General features: G+C 37.3%; 1 protein-coding gene across 1 annotated transcript in view; it reads right to left on the reverse strand.

The window, feature by feature from the left end:
• Positions 1–19,911, reverse strand: part of HDAC9 (histone deacetylase 9) — a 451,751-nt gene that overhangs the window by 171,717 nt on the left and 260,123 nt on the right. Inside the window, 4 exon segments of the mRNA XM_050308389.1 lie at positions 10,521–10,790; positions 18,750–18,967; positions 19,377–19,547; positions 19,550–19,586. Coding sequence (XP_050164346.1) covers positions 10,521–10,790; positions 18,750–18,967; positions 19,377–19,547; positions 19,550–19,586 — 696 coding nt within the window.

The following is a 19,911-nucleotide window of genomic DNA, read 5'->3' on the forward strand; positions in this document are numbered from 1 at the left end:
GCTACCATATAAAGAGGTAGATTAATTTACTGTTGAAACTTATGCTAACTGAAGTTAATATAAGTTATATTTAACTGAAGTTAAATGTAAGAATAGAGAAGTTTTTCTATGTCTAGTAATACCTGGTAAGATGGTTCTTATTCTTTCCTCTTCTGACAACATGATTTTTAGCAATTATATCCTCATATAGTCTAAAATACTCTTTTGTATCACTTCTGGATGCAGGAAGAGGTTGTCCTGAGTACTTGCTTACAAGTGAAGGAAGTGGTGATGTTAAGCACATACTTAAAGCTAAGTGTGTGATTAATTTCTCTGTATATTTGGGTTTTATAATATGAATGGAGTATTGTAATCTGTCTATATGCTCTCATTTTTTTGTCAAAAGACTTAAAGATGTAATTTGCAGATATTTCTTACATAAAAATAACTGCAGAGTGTTAACATAAAAACTAACTTATACCTGGCTGCAACATTGTTGGTATGAATATTTGCAATGGAATCTTAATTAGTTTCACCCATAAGAGTTTCATCTATTAAGATGAAAGAAACTAAAATCTACTGAAACTGTTGAATGAAGGGCTAACCATATTAGAAAGAAGCAGTTATAAACAGGACTTTTCCAGCTGCCCTTGCTAATAGGCAATTCTAAAACAACAGTGATGTCTGTCTTAAGTTTCTGCTAACAAAGCTGATTTCTGACCAGAAGGCTAGAGTATTCTTTTTCATCTATTAAGCCCCACAAGTGACAGTTCTTCATATCCCCAATATTTCCTTTTCAGCTCACCAGGGCCAAAATGTCATCTTTTCTTGTAAAACAAAAAATCAAAGCCAAATGGTTAAAATGCAAAGTTTTGGTTAAACAAACAGTCAGTATTTCAGTGGTTTTATCTGCAGCCTGCAGAGCAACTAAACAAAGCCAAGATATTGTCCATCTCTTTGACAGACAAAGAGCCTCAGAGGTCCAGAATGACATGCCCGAGGCTGGCACGTGATTAGAGTAATTAAATTAAATAGCAGGAAACATGTTTTCCATATGCCATTGCCTGGCCACACACAAACTGTAACAGTAAATCTTTTATATTACACTGGTTCAGGGAAATGTACAACCATTTTAAAAATGCATGATGCCCACAAAAATAAAGGTGATATAGTAGCATATTCACCAGGCTCCCTGTCTTTGATCGTTGGCCTAAAATGCCAAACAAGTTCATTCCTTATTTATTTATTATTAGAGGTGCAGCTCAAAAGGCCCTGAGCATGTGAACATTCAGGAAACATTACTGGATTTACACTGGAGGGTAGTGCTGATGCTCCAAATCGGGAGGGGGGGAAAATCCTCCCAGTAAAGTTAATACGAACATCTTGGTTATCTTTCACATTGAGACCCTAACATGTTTCTGTCAGTCTTTTGTAACAGCTAGGCACTCAAAGCATGAATTAAAAAGGAATTTCTGTTTCAGTTCTGTTTTCCACAGTCATATGAACTCAGATTCCTTTGTTTCCATGGCCAGTTGTTAGAAAAGCCAACATGTTTATCCATGCCATAATACAGTCAGAAGAATTGCTAGTCAGTGGGATCATCTGTCATCTTTGAATTTACTTGTCACTACACTACTAAGATAAACTAGAACACTTGCTAATCTATTCTGACCCATCTTTTCATGGTTGATGAGGCCAAATCAAATCACTGGTATTTCTGTTTTGTTATGATTTTGCACAATAGGGAAAAGGCTGCAAATCAGTTTGGAAGAAGTTATTAATCAATGAAGATACTGATTCAAATGTCCACTCCTTGAGATTTTTAGGAGATGACATACAAGAACACTTCCTATAAATGAGGAATTCTGAAGACAACAAATGCTCTTAACATGAAGAGTATTAGCAATTCAGAGAAAATCATTACAATACATGAAAAGATGACCATAAAAAATAAATAAAAAATTTATCTCACTGTTTTCTGATGAAATATATACTGGATAATTTCATAAGCATTTTAGATATTCCATCTTCACTTTATATCCTTGACCCAGAAAGCTCAGATAAGAAACAATGGTAAATTCAGTGTTTCCGATTTCAGGTCCACCACTGAGCTATGGTATTAAGTTCATTAACTGATTCAATTTAATGAAATCAAAGTACAAGCTTCAAGCTGGAAAAATAAATGTCATTTTATCTTTGAAAAGTAGTATAAAGGATGACAGAATATTGATAGTCTTGGCTCAGTCTTTAGCAGTTATGGTATTTCTCAAGTTATTGAAGTGAGATTCAAGATGTAGTCAGTATGGAGAACTAGAAATTGGGACTTTTTTTCCTACTCCTTTGAGTGCTTTCTTTACTGACTAATCTCCATTGCTTGATCAGGAAAACTTGTGTTTAACAGTGAATCTAAAATAAGTAAAGGAGAAAACAATGACAGGACAGTGAAGACTAACAACTAATTTTGGTAGTAGTTGGCAGATCTCTTTTTTTAATCTTCCTTTAACTGTCTGAACTCTTCTATTCCCTGAAAGGGCCAGTGCATTTCAACTTAAATTATTTAGCCTGAACTTTCTGTACAATGGGTTAAAGCAATTAATTGAAAGATAAAGAATTTAATCCCTCATTACCATCTTGTCTTCTGAGAATAATAACAATGGAGAAAGTACTTTGCAGCAGGCAGAAACCTGTAGCCTTTTGCTGAGGTAGTGTTGTCATCCTCAGGAGAGGACAGAGTTGCCCTCCAAACCGAGGAGTGCTCTCAAACCTAAACTACCAGGTGTCTGTAAGATGTTCCACTACTGCTGCTTCACCTCCTCTGCCTCCTCTCAGCATCCCCCATCATGCCATTCCACAATAGTGTCAGAGCAAGGAGGACACCCCTCTGTCTACATCCCTTCCTTCCTGACTGGCTTTGGCCTCCAGTCACTGTGCCTTCCCTGGGGCAAGCAGAGGTGTGAAGCAGTGGTAACTAAAGACTTATGGCCCTTCCCAGGAGGATCTCTTACACTTTCTGATTGTCAGAAATGGGACAAATGTGGAGAACTTGGCAGAGGGGCTGGTACACCAGGGGACACCTGCATTGATAGTCATGAGAGGGAGAAGGGGCTGAGGAGGCTTATTGTTAGGAATTATTCATTGAAGGGTAAAAACACTGTGGTAGCTTTGGGTGTAATTGTTCTTCTGATTTTGGAATGTATGCTCTCAGAAAGAAGTCTTCACCTTTTGGTGCTTTTCCAGCATTACCCCTTTAGGGACATAAGCTTTATGCTGTGAGGAGCCTCCATCCCTGGGAACCACCTTAGCTGCTTCAGTGGCACAGAGGGGATACCACCAACAGAGAGAACTTGGTAGCATTTCTTTGCTCTTAAAACGCTGCCCTGTACTTAGACTTATGAAAACATGTAAAATTCCATCCAGTGGCTTCTGCCAACGGTAAAGAAAGTAATTCAGTTTTGCCCTTGGTGATGGTCTTGGTGAACTACTTAGACCAAGGGGCTGAGACAGTTTTGGTTTTCCTGCTGAAAGAAAGCATTACTTCCTTTATGGGAGGGTCCAAGCTACTATAATAGTGACATAAAATAATACCTAACTTGAAAGCAGTTGATGGACTTGTGAAATGAGCAGCCTGCCTAGTTAGTGCGTTATCCATCCAGGTGTCCCTGGACTCAGCCTCTGGTGATGGTACCTGTATTCAGCACTTCCATTTTCATTTATCTCTTGGAAGCAGTAAAAGAGAAGCTTTGAATTGCTCTCTATAAAGTCAGTAGCTTCAGAAAACTGAAATCTATGCAGAAACTTATGGGAAACTATGACAAAAGACCTGAACAAGTTTAGATAAATGGTGAAAAACCAAGAAGTTCTAGAAAGAAAGGAAGATGACAAGGGATGCACTGTTGGGCTTGGGTGCCTTTGATACGTTAAGGCAAGGTGTCAAAATGGATGAAAATGGCTGAGAAATGAGAAAAACCTGATCACCACCTGTCCTCTGTGCAGTCAGGTAGCTGACTGATGGAGTCACACTCTCTATACAGTAACTCCTGAACTTTTATTTTTAGTGGAGGAAGATCTAGGAGAGCAAGCCTTAGAAGCAGTTGGTATCAGTAGCTATCCTGCTATCCCCCTCCTGGGTCAGTTCAATAAGAGAGATCTGCTTTAAAAATGTACAGGCTGCCACCTGAAAACTATCACACTGCCCATATCGATGGGAGCAAAAGGAAAAAACTAAGGAAGGAGTGTGAGACTGAATCCTCCATGCTGTTTTACAGAGAACCTGAGCAAAGCCTTCTTAAGCCCTTGACATCGCAGCATTGCTCCAATCTCAGAGCTGTAATTTTCACAAGACCCTTTGCTGAGGAAATACAGGCAGCATGAACAGAAGGACCTCCGTGGTCTCCTGGGGATCCAAGGGTCACAGGCCAGAACATGAGAGGAGACATTATGCACTGCTTTCTGCATTAGAGCACCTATGTCTCAAAGGCATTCAGGCTGAGCTACTCTTCCAGGACATTAAACAATGGAGTTTTATGAAGACTTAGCCAGCAGTAAACTGAGGCGTGCATTAATTCACTCTTTTATTTTAAAGGAAGGTAGAAAATGAGAACTCTTGTGTTTGCACATTCATGTGGCTGACAGGGAAAAAGACATTCAGAGTTCAGAACAGAATTCTTCCCAAATAAAGCATTTAAAGAAGCAGCTTTCCAAGAACACATAATCTTCTTCAATGACAATATTAATACAAATCCATGCTGTCTGATACAGTAAAATGATGAATTGCCCAAAGGTTTGAAAGTAGTATCTCTGACTGTCAAAATGTGCAGCGATAATTACTGGGATCTGGACTTATATGCTTTTGATTCATTCTAGTTATGTACCCTGATAAAGTAATTTAGTCCAGTGTTGCCTCAGTGGTATCTCAACATGCTGCTTTCTGTGACAAAAGGGTGCAGTAACAAAAGTATCAAGGTGCTACATAGTAAGTATCTGAAGGAGGAAAAGCAGCATAAAACATCTTTGATCAAAAAATAAAAGCAGTCCCAACATTATTCCATGCAGGTACCAATAAAATGAAATAATTGTTTTATACTGTAATGCCACATGGTCAGTCAGACAATTTAGTTCTTGAATTAATTTTGTGATAAAATAAGTCTTACTGTAACCAAAATTTTACAATAGGTGACACACAAAAATAATAACCTCCTTGGCAATTATTAATATAGTAAATCTGATGCTTTCTAAAAAAAAATGGGCAATTTTCAAACCCAGCTGGGAAAAAATAATTACTTGTAATTATTCTCATTATTATGCACTTTCACATAGAATTGGCATTACAGAAAGAGAATTGTTCTTCCCGTAACATAGTTTTTAGAGACCACAGTTAGAACCTTGATAGAGATGGATAGGCCCTTAAGAGTAAAGACGAGAGAAAGCAGAGTAAGTATTCAGAGGGGAATTCCTTGCATGTAGATGAATGAAAAATTTTCACAAAACAAATCCAGCTACACAGCCCTCCACCCCCTTGGTCCATCCACACTAGCTGATTACACGTAGTTAGCTTTAGTGCCTTTTTGGTCAGTGTCATCCCCTGAGAAACAACTGGAAAAGATTTATGGGTTTGATCTGAGAAATTTTTCAGGTACTGCTTAATAAAAGAAGACACTGCATTAATTGCAGTAGTAAGCATTGCCCAGTTTAGGGCATACCACCTGCAGTGAACAGAGGGATACTTTTAACATCATATCCTCCAAACAATCTTCCCGGTATTTAAGGGCTATATACTGTTAAGAGTCAATACAGTTCCTTCAAGACAACTAAGGAAAATAAAGTAAAACAAGTGCAACAAAGACTCCACAGCCAAATTCAAAACATCTCATTCAGCTAATTAAAGCACTGGATCACTTACAAGTAAGTATCTGGTCTGTCAAAACAACTCTAGTGACTAAGGCCCCTGCGTAGCCATCGCAGTGAATTCCTGAATGATTTCAAGTTACTAAGCTAGTACCCTTATAACTCTCAGCTGCTGCTGAAATAACCCTTGGGGGGCTCCAACAGATGTGCATGCCCACAGATAGCCAGGGAACTTATACTGTGTGGGCTAGAGGAGTTATGGGGGCAGAATCAAAATAAGCAGAAGGAGTATGACACTTGAGCTCAGCAAATAAGGACCAGAAACTGGGACAGGTTCTAAAAGATTTGCCTTCCCAGTCCTGTCTGTGTGGGCAAATGAGTAAGCATGGCTGAGAAACCCAGCTTTTCTGCTGGCTGTGCAGTTTGACAAAATTGTATTTTTTGTTTTTAAATCTTATTCCAAATCAGGCTGAATTAGAAGAGAAAAAAACTACAAAACACAGAGTCTCCCAAATAGAGTGGAAAAATCTGGCCCAGAGAAGATAATTTCATCCAGGATGCTCTTCTTTTTGCCTGACCAGCAATTCAGCAGATGGTGTTCTAAGCTATATTCTTCCACTGAGAAATGAGGTACAGAAGCTCTGTTGCCACCCAGATGATGGGAACTGTATAAGGAAATCAGAAACTAAACAAATAAATGAAAATCAAACAAACATTTCTTAAGTGGATAAGTAAGACATGCTGCTAGTGGGACAGAATACAGTAAGGAAATTAACTTGGCTTAGCTAATTTTGGCTGCAAAATGTGAAGTGTTCATAAGGGGGAGAAATAAGTAAACATTTTTAGATTGCTACTTGGGACTAAAGGTTATAGACTTCTACCTCAGAATGCCAGTGAAGATAAAAACAGGGTATAGTTTGCTTAAGTAACATGGAGTAAGTCTTAGTGATCCTGATGATAATGAAGATGAAATGAAGATAGTGCACAAATGAATGGTGATAGTGTCTGAAGTGCTCCTGATTTGCTGAGGCATTCAGCTTTTAATCCTATTTTGTTAATGCCAGAAGATGAAAAAAGGCTAATGTTACAGTACCTACATTCCAGTAATGTGGGTCTGGATTGAGTAGGTAAATATTATGAAGCATTTTACCTCATTTAGTAGCAATTACTTCTAAATTGGCAGCTATGCTGGCTTTTTTTTTTTTTTTTTTTTTTTGAACAATGGGACAGATAAGGCTCGTGAATTGTATTAACTTACTATTTTCTTCACTATGGGTGCTCTGATGCATGATAAACAAATAATTGAGGAAAAAATCTAAGTGTAATCTCTAACACAGGAATGTTGTAAGTTGAAAACATCTATGGCTTTTAATTCCAACATAAGTATTTAAACAAATGGAATCGCAATAAAATCCCTGTTGAAAGCATGATTTACTTATAGACATAGGATTCTAAATCATTATAAACAAAAGAGCAAGCAGTGTAATGTTATACTATTTATGCTTGTTTTAAGCTTTCCTAAGCTAAAACTTGACATTTTATCTTTTTGTGGATGTATTACTGACAAAACATTACTTTGCACTGAGAACAATTGAATTTGATTTACAGAACTATTTATTCTTAAATACTTATGTAGTTGAAAGCATTTTATTTAAAATTATACCAGAATCAAAACTGCTTAGAGCCAAATGAACAGTTAAAAGAGCTAGAATGCAACAATTTTCTGAAGTCTTTTGGTAGTAGTAATTCATGTACTGTAGCAACAGGGATTGCTACACAGTACAAGCTGTTTCTCTCTGTAGATCCTAAGCAAAGTTCAGGAAATGTCACATAGCATTTAACATCTTCATGGAAGTTCTCTACAGCAGGACTTCACTGTCTCAAGCTTTAATGTCTGCAAAGTTCCTAGATTCTCACTTCCCCAACATATTTACAGGTGGACTCTTGCTTTGCAAAGGTCTTGATGACTATCAAAGAGGTTCAGTACAAGCACATTTTCAGATCAGGGGTCTAGGCAGGTTTTAGAAATATCATGGAAATTATTTCAGTTTGTCTGAATTTTGGATAATTAGATGTCAAGGCACTGAGATTCACTTTTACCTTTCCTATATGGTACAATATATGATCACATGTTCAAGACAGATGTCATGATGGGAAAATGAGCATGCATTGATACTATTCCACATTCACTAAAACTTAAAATGATTGATGTAGGATAAAACAAGAGACCAAAAAAGAAAGACTTTGTGTAATTATTGTAATACTGTAACAAAAACCTTGTTCCTGAAAGTTTAAATTGTTTCAACAATGTGTAGCAAACATAGTTTGTTATACAAAGCAAAAGCACAACTAAGTTATCGAATTTACACAAAGTCAGATATCTGAAAGGGGATCTTTTAAAAAAAAACTTTATTTGAGAAAGGAAGAGACTTATATCAGAAGGCAAAAAAAAGGGAACATACAAACAGAATATATTTACAACACAAAACAAGAGATCACCTCTAAGGGTGTAAATTATAATAAATACAGTAGATTTAAAATGTAAGAGACAGTAATCAATTAGAAATGTGGTTGTTTAAACCCAGTTTTCCTTTTCACTGGTTCCAGGTAGCTTCTCTAATTTTAATTTTATCCAAATTTGAAAGATTCTGATATTAAAGTCCACTAATATATTGGGGTTTCTCATCTGAATGACATTATAAAAATATCTTTTGTCTTTCATGAATACATGTTTTTGAACTGATATTGTACAAAATTCTTCTCAATTGCAAGTTTCTCCCCAAAAGTATTTTAAAAGATGCACTATCCCTTTTAGATAAGGCTGAAGTTAGTTTTCAAAGAAAATTAAAAATATACAGAATGGGAAACACATACAATTTCATTCTATATCCTTCACTTTTTGAATGTGAATGTGATTTTTTTCATCCAAGATGGAGAAAGATTTCTGTTCAAATATGAAGCACACATAAAAATCACCTGTGTTTTCTCAATAATAAATCTTTTCTATTTATTGAGGCCTTTCATGTTAACAGCAACTATTTAGTCATTTGTTTGGAGACCTTCTAGGAAAAAGGATAATGTATCTTTTTAGAAGCTGCAACATTTTAGAATTTTAAAAACATTTTAATCATATTAGAGCATAATGTAAACAACACATGCTAATAACATACTTTAGAACAATTTCTACATTTGGCAAAAACAGCTATCTCTTTTGAAACAGGATACTGCACCTTAAAATACCTCAGCGTTAGAAATATAAATATTTTTAATAGAAAAAAAACCTGACAAGGAGTCCAGGTCAGTTTGGGATTATCCATATTAAAGGGGATCTTAATACAATGAATCTTTAACTAGCTTAACAAAAGTAAACCTATAAAACAAGGTAAACATATCAAAAGGGAATATGAAGGAAATGTTTCACTGGAAAGCTTCCTTAACAATTTCCCTACTCGCTTTGTTATTTTCTTTGACAATAAATCAATTCATAGAGTGCCTTTAAAAACAGAAGGAGCGCTGCCCCGTCCCCCCCACCCCGCATTCCTCAGCACATGAATCACTTGGGCTTCCTGTTTCCATAAGGCATTTCCTGCCCCCCCTCCCAAAATCACTTTTCTGCAGGAGAACAGCAGGGACCTGACAAAGCACTGACTTAAATAAACAGGGCCTTGCACTGCACCCAGCCTTGCTCTGCCTGATCGTACAGGGATGGAAAGGGACGCCAGCTTGTGGGCTGCACACACTCACTGCGCCTCTCAGCTCTGGGGAAAAGCTCCCGGAGAAGCTGAACGTGCCCTTTGTCAAGGTGGCATTTTATGCCTAGTTGTTGTTTTAGGATTTGTCCATGAGACCCTGGCAGGAAAGGTTTTACGATTAGTCTTCATTTAAAAAGAAATAAACAAGTGATTGGATATCAGATGATAACGATAACATATCTGCTTTTCGTGCAATGTCCTAATAACTGACTGGAGCCTAATGCTGCATTTTGCTTCTCACCAGTACTTGCATCTACTGCATTTAAGGACGTCTCTCAGGACATTATCATCAAATAAGACAGAATGAAAAATTAACCAAGCAGTGCAAAAAAAGAAAACAATGCAATTTAAAAACAGTGCCTTGCTTTGCCTCTTTATATCCACCTTGTACTTTTCTCTAAATTAACTTTATACATCAACCTGGGACCACTGATATAGCAGTCAGTACCTGTCTACTGGGGAAAAAATACCCTAACGTTAACAGTGTTCAAGACTATGGTATGATACAATATATACAGACAGCTGAAAGCAAAATCAGAGGATTCAAAATTAGAGCAGAAGAATGTTTCATCAATCAGGTTTGGAAACTAGTTCCAGCAATTGCTGATCTCAACAGGCTAAGTGATACATGATCTCTTTCACTAAAAGTAAGCAATGTATGGTAATTCTGGGTTAATACAAAGTCTATCAGCTATTACGCAGATATATGCAGAATAATTGACTGCAACAGGTAGTTTCTCAATTAGTGGCCATAATGATGAACTTCACTATGTTTTCAAGTGTACATACAATACTTCTGCACTTGTTAAACTCTTTGAACAGCAAATCAGGATTTGCTAGGTCCGTGAATCAAAACACAATTGCTTATCAAAGCTTAGAAAATGCATGTGATGTTCAGATAATAACCTTAATTACAAATCCTGGAGCTAAATCTTTGCCTATTACCTGTTGCATAAAAGCAGCTTGCTCCCCAGATTCCATTTGCTGGGTTTGAACATCCTCATCACTGTCCAGTGGCTCCTCTTTGACTTTCACAGCCCCCACCTGCTGTCCTATTCTGTCATCCACACCAGCACTGCTGCTCTCAGCCCTAACGCTGGCACTGCTGGCCGGAGCTCGCTCTTCCTGCATGGAGTGATCACTGTGAAGCTCTTCTTCAGCTTCCTCCAGGTGACTGCCAGGCTGCTTGAGCTGCTCAATGGACTTAGAGAGCATCTGGAAAGAGAAGAGGAGAACAGTTACTGACTCCTTTCACTGACGCTGAACACCAAAAAGTACTAGATTTGCAGGGACAAAACTAAAGCTTCTGCTGCAAACTCGTGTAGCTATGCACTGCCAAAATATTGATGTACAGGGAAAAAAGAACAAAAGTCCCTGAGCGAAAGGTCACTTCTTACTCTGCAGTAGAAAATACCATGTATATGGAGTGCTATATAATAATAATAAACTAAAAATCAGGCAGGATGATGAAAACATCTGTTAGACTGTTACAGATGGTAATCAAGAGAAATTTCTCTCCCTTCATACTCTTCAAACATGAATTCAGAAATACAATCTTACAGTTAATTTTCCTCAACACAAAATAATAAAGGAACTCTAAGATATAAGTAAATTAGTAATCTGGTTAGTGTTTTGTTATAAGCAAATCAGGAAATGTTCACACAAACTTCTCCATCAATTAAAGCTTGAAGGCACCAAAAGCCAACACAGGAGCAGTGACAAAGAGCTGGCATCAGTCCTCTATTGCATGGCACAAAGATACTACAAGCACATCTGTCCATGACTGGAAAGACTACAGCTTTTGTGGTGCATTGTACAGGTATCCCAGTTTCAGCAATAATGACATAACACAGCTACCCAAAATACTGGTTTTACACCATTAACTGCTATTGTAAAGCTCTGCTGAAGTGCCAGAGGCCTGAGCATTGCAATCACATGCAGTTTACATTTTGCTATTTAAGATAAAGCCAATGAATTGCACACTAGTCCAAAATTCCCACTTTATTGAAAGAGGCACAAATCAGGTGAGTAAGAATTTCCAAGGGGTCAAGTGAGTAATTACCATTTATTCAACTGCCCCCCCTTGATTTCAAGCAAATCATCAAAGTCAAATATCCTGAGGGGAAAAATATGCCTTTTACCATTACTCTTACCTACTTTCCTCTTCCCATCTGACTCCCTCCCAAAATACCAAGTCTTTAAAACTGAGTTTTAGCTAGTGTTATATACTCAGTTACTGGATGGCTTCACTATACCTATTTTTGTCACAAACCATGGACCATCCAGTTTCATTCAGCTTGCTAATGCACACAGAAAAATGCCACCCTAGTGCAGGGCAGGGTTGCCATGTAGACTGTGATCAAGAAGCTACAGCTGGATTTAGGAACTCCCACAAAATCCACAAGTAGAGTTGAAAGATCAATTTATGCAGTTCCAGTTGATGCTCTGATGCATACACCTCAACAGTGGAGGAACAAATTCCACTGTGGAAGACTGTCTGAGTTCTGTCACAGCAAACCTACATTTTTGGGGTGTAATGGGAGTTTAATGGTTTACTAAAAAGAAAAAAATAAAAAATCCTTTTTCATTACTATAGTAACTGGCAAATCACAATATGTGTATCCTGCATGCTGCAACTAATGCAGCGTCTTGTCTTATTAAGCGGCATCGAAAAAATTTCTTATATGAAACCCATAAATCTTTTCCAGTTTCTTCTCAGGGGATGACGCTGACCAAAAAGGCACTAAAGCTAACTACATCCAATCAGCTCAGGTACTTAGTTATTGTTAAATTATTATTATTTATTAGTTAAACATCCTCAAAGAAGAAGAGATAGGCAAGTAAGGCTGTGTGGCTGGCTACTAGTGAGCAAATAGAAGCTGAAACATCTGTGTGACATATAATCATATACAGCTACGACAGTTACTGAAGCTGATCCATCTGTAAACCATTCCATGTGCCAGTTACTTGACACCAGGTGGGTTATTCTGGAGGGGAAGCCAAGAGAAAATGACTGCATGTCCACAGCAAAGTTAAGACACATATTTAGCTCATTACTGCTCTCCTTTCTTTTATGCTTTTTCGCTTTTATGTCAGGCTTTTTTTTATTCACACTGCTGTATGGGTATAGATCTGCTGCTGAGCTTTCTGAGGCAACACATGACAGACTGCAGTACAGAATGAATGCACGGATCACCTCCAAACACTTTCTGCGTGCAGTCAGTGGAGTGAACAAGCATACATAAGGGGGCTGCAGAGACTCAGAGTGGTATTTGTGCGCATTTCAGTTTGCACTGTTCCTGTTTTGGGGCCTCTATCCATGCCATGGAAGTCAGCAGGTGATTTGCTCCAGACTTCAGTGACAGGAGGAGATAAGCAAATTGAATTTTCTAAAAATCTGTGAAATGTGTTTTTTAAAGACAGCTTGGCCCCATCCTATTTCAGTACTATATTAGCAGCATTACCAGGAGACTGTTCAGTTCTCCTAAGCCAAAAACATCTTATTTTATATTATATCTCCTTGTAGTACCAGGAAAATTATGTATCTGGAGACACGTGAAGATAGCAGTTTAGAGTCAGTAGTTCTATCTTCTCTCTCTATCTGAAGATGGATTACACAGCAGAAAATGAGTTCTGAGTGAAACACTGCTCAGATCCTTTCACTACGCAGCTGGATACTTCTGCTTATACTTAATGTTTAAATTTTTGACTTTAAATCCTCACTTTTCATTTTTTTCCCTGAATTTATCTGTAGGTTACATGCAGGACTTTCTCCTCATTTTAATGCGTATTTTTTATTTTGAAAAAGTGATTGTTTAATCTGAGTTTTAGCAAAACTGCATTTAAAAATAATAACAAAACTATAATTTATTTCACTAAGAAATTAAGAACTGTACATACTACTTATCTTTAACCAATATACTTTACTGTTATCACTATTGCAACTAAAGCAGTCACTAGAAAAATGGCTTCATGCTAATGTAACTTTTTTTTTTTTTTTTACTTTTATTTTCAGGAAATTAAACTGTAAGGGATATGCATGAGCCAAAGTAAATAGTGGCATCAGAAGAGGAAGCATTTACAGACATCAACTCCACTGTATAACTGCAAGAGTCCAACCAAAAAAAAAAAGTCATCAAACATAATCTAACCTGCTTGCTTGTATAGAAAAATGGAAGACTAAATAATCTGGACACTTCAACAGACCATTTTATAGGTCTCTCAGTTGCCGCCCCTGCCTTTGTTTCTCCTTTGAAATGATAAGCTCTTGTAAAATGAATGATTTTAAATGAAATGTCTTTACCAAGAGACAATACATGAAATCCTGCAACAGTCACTCCATACTTTCCATCCTTAATTAATTGTTCATTTGAAATACATGGCAGTTGTTTCTAAGAACTCATGTATGTACTTACTGAACACACTTCTCCCCCTTCTTCCCTATGACAATTAGATTACTTTGACCAGCTGTATCTGTTGGTAACTTGGCATCTGCTTACTGTTGTCTCTCTTACTCATGTAGTACAACATTTCTAAGGGATATATTTGTCTTTCAACATCATTCTCCTGCATTATGGCTTAAACATTAAGAAAGGAGAAAATGCTCTGGGTATTTTCCAGTTCCAAACACAGCCAATTGTTGCTTTAGTTTTGTCCAAATAAACCCCTGCTGTAAGCAATATTTGGAAGAATACCTCTCACCTTCAGAGGATGCTGGTCAGATGTGTAAGCTGCAAAGCCAAAACCTTAGGGTAATATGTTTAATGAAACTAGATTAATTTACTACCACTGAACCTGATCCAGTCTTCCACATTTCATTAAGTATCATTCAGAGAAAGGAATGATTAAACTGGGGTTAACTGTATCTTTTCAGTATTTCTACAAATAATCTTCCTATTTTTTCCATCAATATTTCCATCAGTATGTATTATTTTTTATTTTATTAAGAGAGACTGGTTAACTATGAACATTATCCAAAGCACTAATGAATTTTCACTTCCTCTATATTTTTTATCTCACAGTCTCGTCCAGCCATTGCTTCCATATCCAAAGATGTTTTGAACCAATTGACATCCTGGAACGAAAACTGAAATTCAGGTATTTCTTATCTAAGCTTTACCATTATCCATACAGCTCCCATACTTTAGTGCCCACTATCACTGCCCCATTATTTTAACATTTACTTTAATATACTGAGAATTTTACCACTAAAAAAAATTTGTCAAAATACTATGAATACAGTATTTAAGAACACAAATAGGGTTCCCACACTGATCAAATAAAATTTGGGTACCAGTGAAGACTGTGCTAGTTTAGCTTCAGCAGAGGCAGGCCTTATTCATCGTACATGACAAAAATAACCTTTAAAGACAGAGGACTTATGTTCATGTACTCTTCACATTATGATTTCTGAGATTTTCTTGGACACAGACTTCTGCTAGGGGCTTTGGACTTACACTAGTGATATCAAAATCCTTTTTTTTTTTTCTGCTAGTGGCAGGGTCAAAGCTTTCTAGATACAGATATACACAAATAATATCAAGATTTAAAGTTTTTTTATTGTAGCAGTGGTCTCCTGGTACCCAATTGCACTACTTTTAATTGGGAGTTTTGGACTTTGAACTCTCTTTATTGAGCAGAATGAAGATTTGCAGTGGTGATCAAAGGGTGTTATGAGGAAATAAGCTGTCATTTGGACAGAAGTATATTAAAGCTGACAATGGTAAAGCCGATCTTCTCTAAGACAAGCTGAGTTCAGGTTACTTCACATTCATTCCTAATTCTGGGACAAGAGTCTTTACCTACTTTTGGATGGGATGTCAACATTCGCAGAATGTTTTCAGAAGGTCAGCATACTAGATCCCACAGGTATACATGCCAGACTTCAGTGGAGATGTATACCGTTTCCCACATCAAAAGCCTGGCATCTGACAGCTGACCAGAAATAATCCATAGGGGAGCTTCTCTTTGTTATGAAGGACAGAGGCATACCTTTTGGAAATGATTTGTTTCTTTTCAGAATGGAAATGATCCAAGGGAATCCTTTACCTCTGACCTATGTTAGGTTTCGCATGTTATCACCCTCACATCAGCACTGGCTTGCTGCTGAAGCATATTTTTTCCTCGAAGAAAAGAAATGTGTTTTTTTAAAATACAAGATAAATACAAGAACAATGGGGTGGGGAAAAACTGGTTCTCTTCCTCTTTGTATTGTTACATCAGGATTCACCTATAGGTCAGCCAAAAAGATCTGACCAAAACCAGTTTTCAGGGAGCGCTGATAGATGCCACATGATCTTAGCTCAGGGCAAACATTCAAAGGGAGAAAAACGGAAAGAGTAATAGAAAAGAAAAAGGAGATATTAATTTGTTCTAAGCTGTTGATCAACTGGCATTTCATAGTTCTTGTCAGCTTAAAATGGTTCTGAACTTTACCACCCAAACTTTCAAGAGAATATTTTAGTATTTCTTATTAAATAAAACCCCTGCATTTTCCATGACTGAAAAGGAGGAAATTCTACCTCTTTGCAGATTTCATTATACAGACTATGAACAGGAGAGTAAGGGACAGAACAATAGAAAATAACAAGTTCATGTGTTTACTTGGTACGTGCCCAGTCTTGTCCTAAGAAATGAGAAGATATTGTGTTGTTTTCCTACCTGACCTAGAATATCTACTGTTTAAAGTTTCAAATAACTATAACTATGCTTTGCAGAGTTTGATTGTAGAGCCATACAAATTACGTAATGAACAAATAACTTCACCTGTGAATAGAGTCAAGTTTTAAGATTGAAGGAAGTATGTTCCACCATGCTAGCAGAGTTCAGAAACCTTATGTAGGCACAGGTGTTCAATCTGAACTTTTAGCTAAAGGGTTAAAGAATATAGCTTTAAATTCAGTACATAAAAGCTACTTCATGGTTTGATTTTTTTTTTCACTCTCTTGCCTATGGGCTACCCTCACATTTCAGTTTTTAAAAATCGGGTTCTTAAGTACGTAAGAAGGACCCCTGGCTTTCTGTGTCCTTGCCGAGGACATACATGGTTAGAGCACTGACATTTTTCAGTACTATTCACCAAAATGATTCTTCAGAGAATGGAGAAGAACCCAGATGCTGCAAACTGTAAAGTCCGAAAAACCACACGCATCCTCAGATAACTCACTGCTTCTGTGGCTGCCATGTGACCTCATTCCTCCTCAGGTATTTGCTGCTCTGAGGAGTTACTGTGCTCCTAAAGAAGGTTGACTGCTCTGGGAGTAAAGGAGACTGAGAAACTATTGGGGCAAAAGTAGGTTGCTGAGGTTCAAGGTAGAGAAAGGCCCTAAGATAAAGGCCCTAACTTTCTACTATCTGCATATGAGTATAGCCAATACCATACAGAATAAAAGCTAGGTTCACCAGGTTTTCAAAGAAGGAATTTTATTTTGTCTCTTCATCACAAAGAACCATGTGAGAACAAAAGTGTATTTCAAGTATGAGAGAAAATTATTCTCATTAATGTGTATTTTCAGTGTAGCTTAACTCAGCAAAAAAAATGTTACTGAAACAAGCATTATCCCAACAAACTCCAGTCTTTTACCTCCTTATTTAGTCTAGCTCTTGTGAGGTTAAATGAATTCCTAGTCCTATGTGACTAGAAATATATGTTCATGTGCCTCAAGTTTAATTTTCACACTGGGGACAAATGTACATATATGTCACAGCACATATCCCAAATGCTATGGTGGAATTTATAACAGTAAGCATATTATCTAACAAAAACACATCAGTGGGGTTCTTTGCTTTGAGAGGAGTGCATGAACTGATGGGTTTGTAGAACAAAGACTCAGTACTTTACCCGTTAAAAATTCTTTTCTTTTCAAACAATTGAGGGAAGGTGAAATATTTTCAAAACCTGAGGCTACAAGATATACATATGCCATCTTGATTAAACATATGGAATGCATACTCAAAGAAAAGCCAACTGGAGTCCTAGTTGAGTAATCAAAACACCCAAGCTGAGAGGGGTTAACATGGAAGGATCAGCTCTGAACTTTGAAGTTTTCTGGTCTTCATTTTTCCTAATTAAGACAAGATTTAATAACCAAACCACTGTACAAACTATGTACTTAAACTCTAGGTTTGTTTCTAATTTTGTTGGGAATTCTTAGTAGATTCCAAAGAATCAGTAACCCCTGGGAAATTCACCCAGTAAGGTGGATTGATTTTTTTTTTCCCTTGGGTACAAGGAACATCCGCTTTTCATCTTCTTTGCCATTGCCTCTTAAATAGAGTTATTGAGTAATACTCAAACAAAAGAAGATAACTAAAGATGTATGATTAGTATCTTCTAAATAATATGAAATAATATGTTTGCCGAGCTTCAGCAAACAACTTTCGGAAAACTATGCAGAAAATGCAGAAAAACGTTCTCCAAATAAAAACATTTAATTACTTGTATATCTTAATTTTAGAGCAGGGAATGACATTACATTTGTTGTAGAAGCATTTGTCTCCTTATAAATCTATTTGGATTCTGCTGCTCTTTGTTTATTAGTGGATGGTCCCTTTTCTCTTCCCCCTGCCCCTGCTCAGAATAAGGTGTTACTGTACAGGCAATCATGGGCTGCATGATTGAACTCTGTATCAAATGTTGCAACAGCACATTCTTCTCTTTCTCCTTATACGGTCAGATAAAAAGTCAGTTTGGTAAATGCTGATTAAAAATTTCTCCAGATATTTAGTAAGTTTCTCACATAGAAACAACAAATTTAATGAGCTGATTGAGTTCAAATAAGTTATCCATTTACGCCACATACTAGTCCACAGTGAGAAAGGTTTTAATACAGTTCAAAAGCAGCTGAATGGAGTGACTACTGAAGCTCAGAAGTACACATGAAATAGTTGGAGAGAAATCTAGTAATATTTAAGGCATTATTTACCATTCAACAGGAAAACACTTGTAATGTAAAATTGTAAGCTGCTTTGAACCTTATTTTGTTGAATTGTAGCCTATTTCAGAAGCTGACAATTCAGTTCTATACCAATATACGTATCAACTACGCAAAACCAAACAAGATACTCGTGCAAGAACCTCTCTGCTGTCCATGACCACATGGCACCAATAACTAAACTTCCTTATTAGTTTTCAACCTTTAAGTTAGTTGGAAATCCTTTACTTTGGCAACTCACCTTATTCATGTGGATCTGCTGCTGGTATTGTTTCTGCTTCTCCAAAAACTGCTGATGTTGCTGCTGGATGACCAGCTGGGCCAAAGTACTCTGAGGAAGAGGAGCTGACTGGGTTCGATTCAGTGGCCTGTGACGAGGCAGCTTGTGGGCAGCTCTTATGCCAGGTGAGACTCTCTCCTTTGCTGCTAAAGGAGACTGTGGATGCAGAGGAACCGCTCCTGCAAAACAGGGACATTTCACTCCCTTGTGAAAAACAACAAACTAATAGTTCTAATAGGAGAGAAAGCTTTCAGTGAGAAGAGGGGTGTATATTGAGGAACTCTACATCAGCACTGATTCAGTGGGATGTGTACCACGTGTCTCGCCATGCTGGGAAGTTCAGCTGCCGGAAAAGAATGTGATGAAGTAATCATTTTCTCTTTTCTGTAATCACTGAATTCTTTCAGGCTAAGAGACTGGAATAGAATCACTAAAAGAGAAAACAGATACTGTCCTTTACTCTTCTACCCTTCCACTTTTCCCAATGGTTAGGGTGCATGGTATCTGTGTTACTACATTTAGTTTAAACTGAATACAAGAGTCATTAAAAACATCTTAATGTAGTATTGTTGAAGCTTTGATCATTACCAGTCACAAGAAGTTTTTGCTGTCTCATTTGTTCTTTCAGTAACAGATGCTGCAGGAGAGCTTGGTGGCTGCTATTTGGCTTTCCCTCCAAAGCAATGTGAGGATGAGTTGACGACGGAGGAATGTTTCCTCCATACTGTCCAGCCAAGGCCACTCCTTGTCTGAGTGAAGGGTCTCCCCCTTCTGCTTTTCTTTGAATGACGACGAAGCCTGTCAAAGAAGAACAGCATTGGTAACTGCTTTTCAGAGACCTGGTTGTTTATATCTTGATTAGATGGTCATATGTCACACTTTATGAATACATACAGAAGAAAAGGTTAACATCCCTATCTTACACTTTGACCGTGAGATAAAAAGGGAGGAAGAACATGCCAGTTAAATGTAACACTGTGAGAAACTGTGTAATGAAACCACTTGAAAAAAAATCAGTAATAAAAGCCAAAGCATAAGGAACTACTAGTTAGAACATTATTAATGAAAGGATAGGACCTATCCTTAAAATTCCTAAAGACCTTCCCACAGCCTTCTGCACAGG

This window comes from Myiozetetes cayanensis, unplaced genomic scaffold (assembly GCF_022539395.1).
Source record: "Myiozetetes cayanensis isolate MyiCay16 unplaced genomic scaffold, myiCay2020 scf1, whole genome shotgun sequence".
Lineage (NCBI taxonomy): Eukaryota > Metazoa > Chordata > Aves > Passeriformes > Tyrannidae > Myiozetetes > Myiozetetes cayanensis.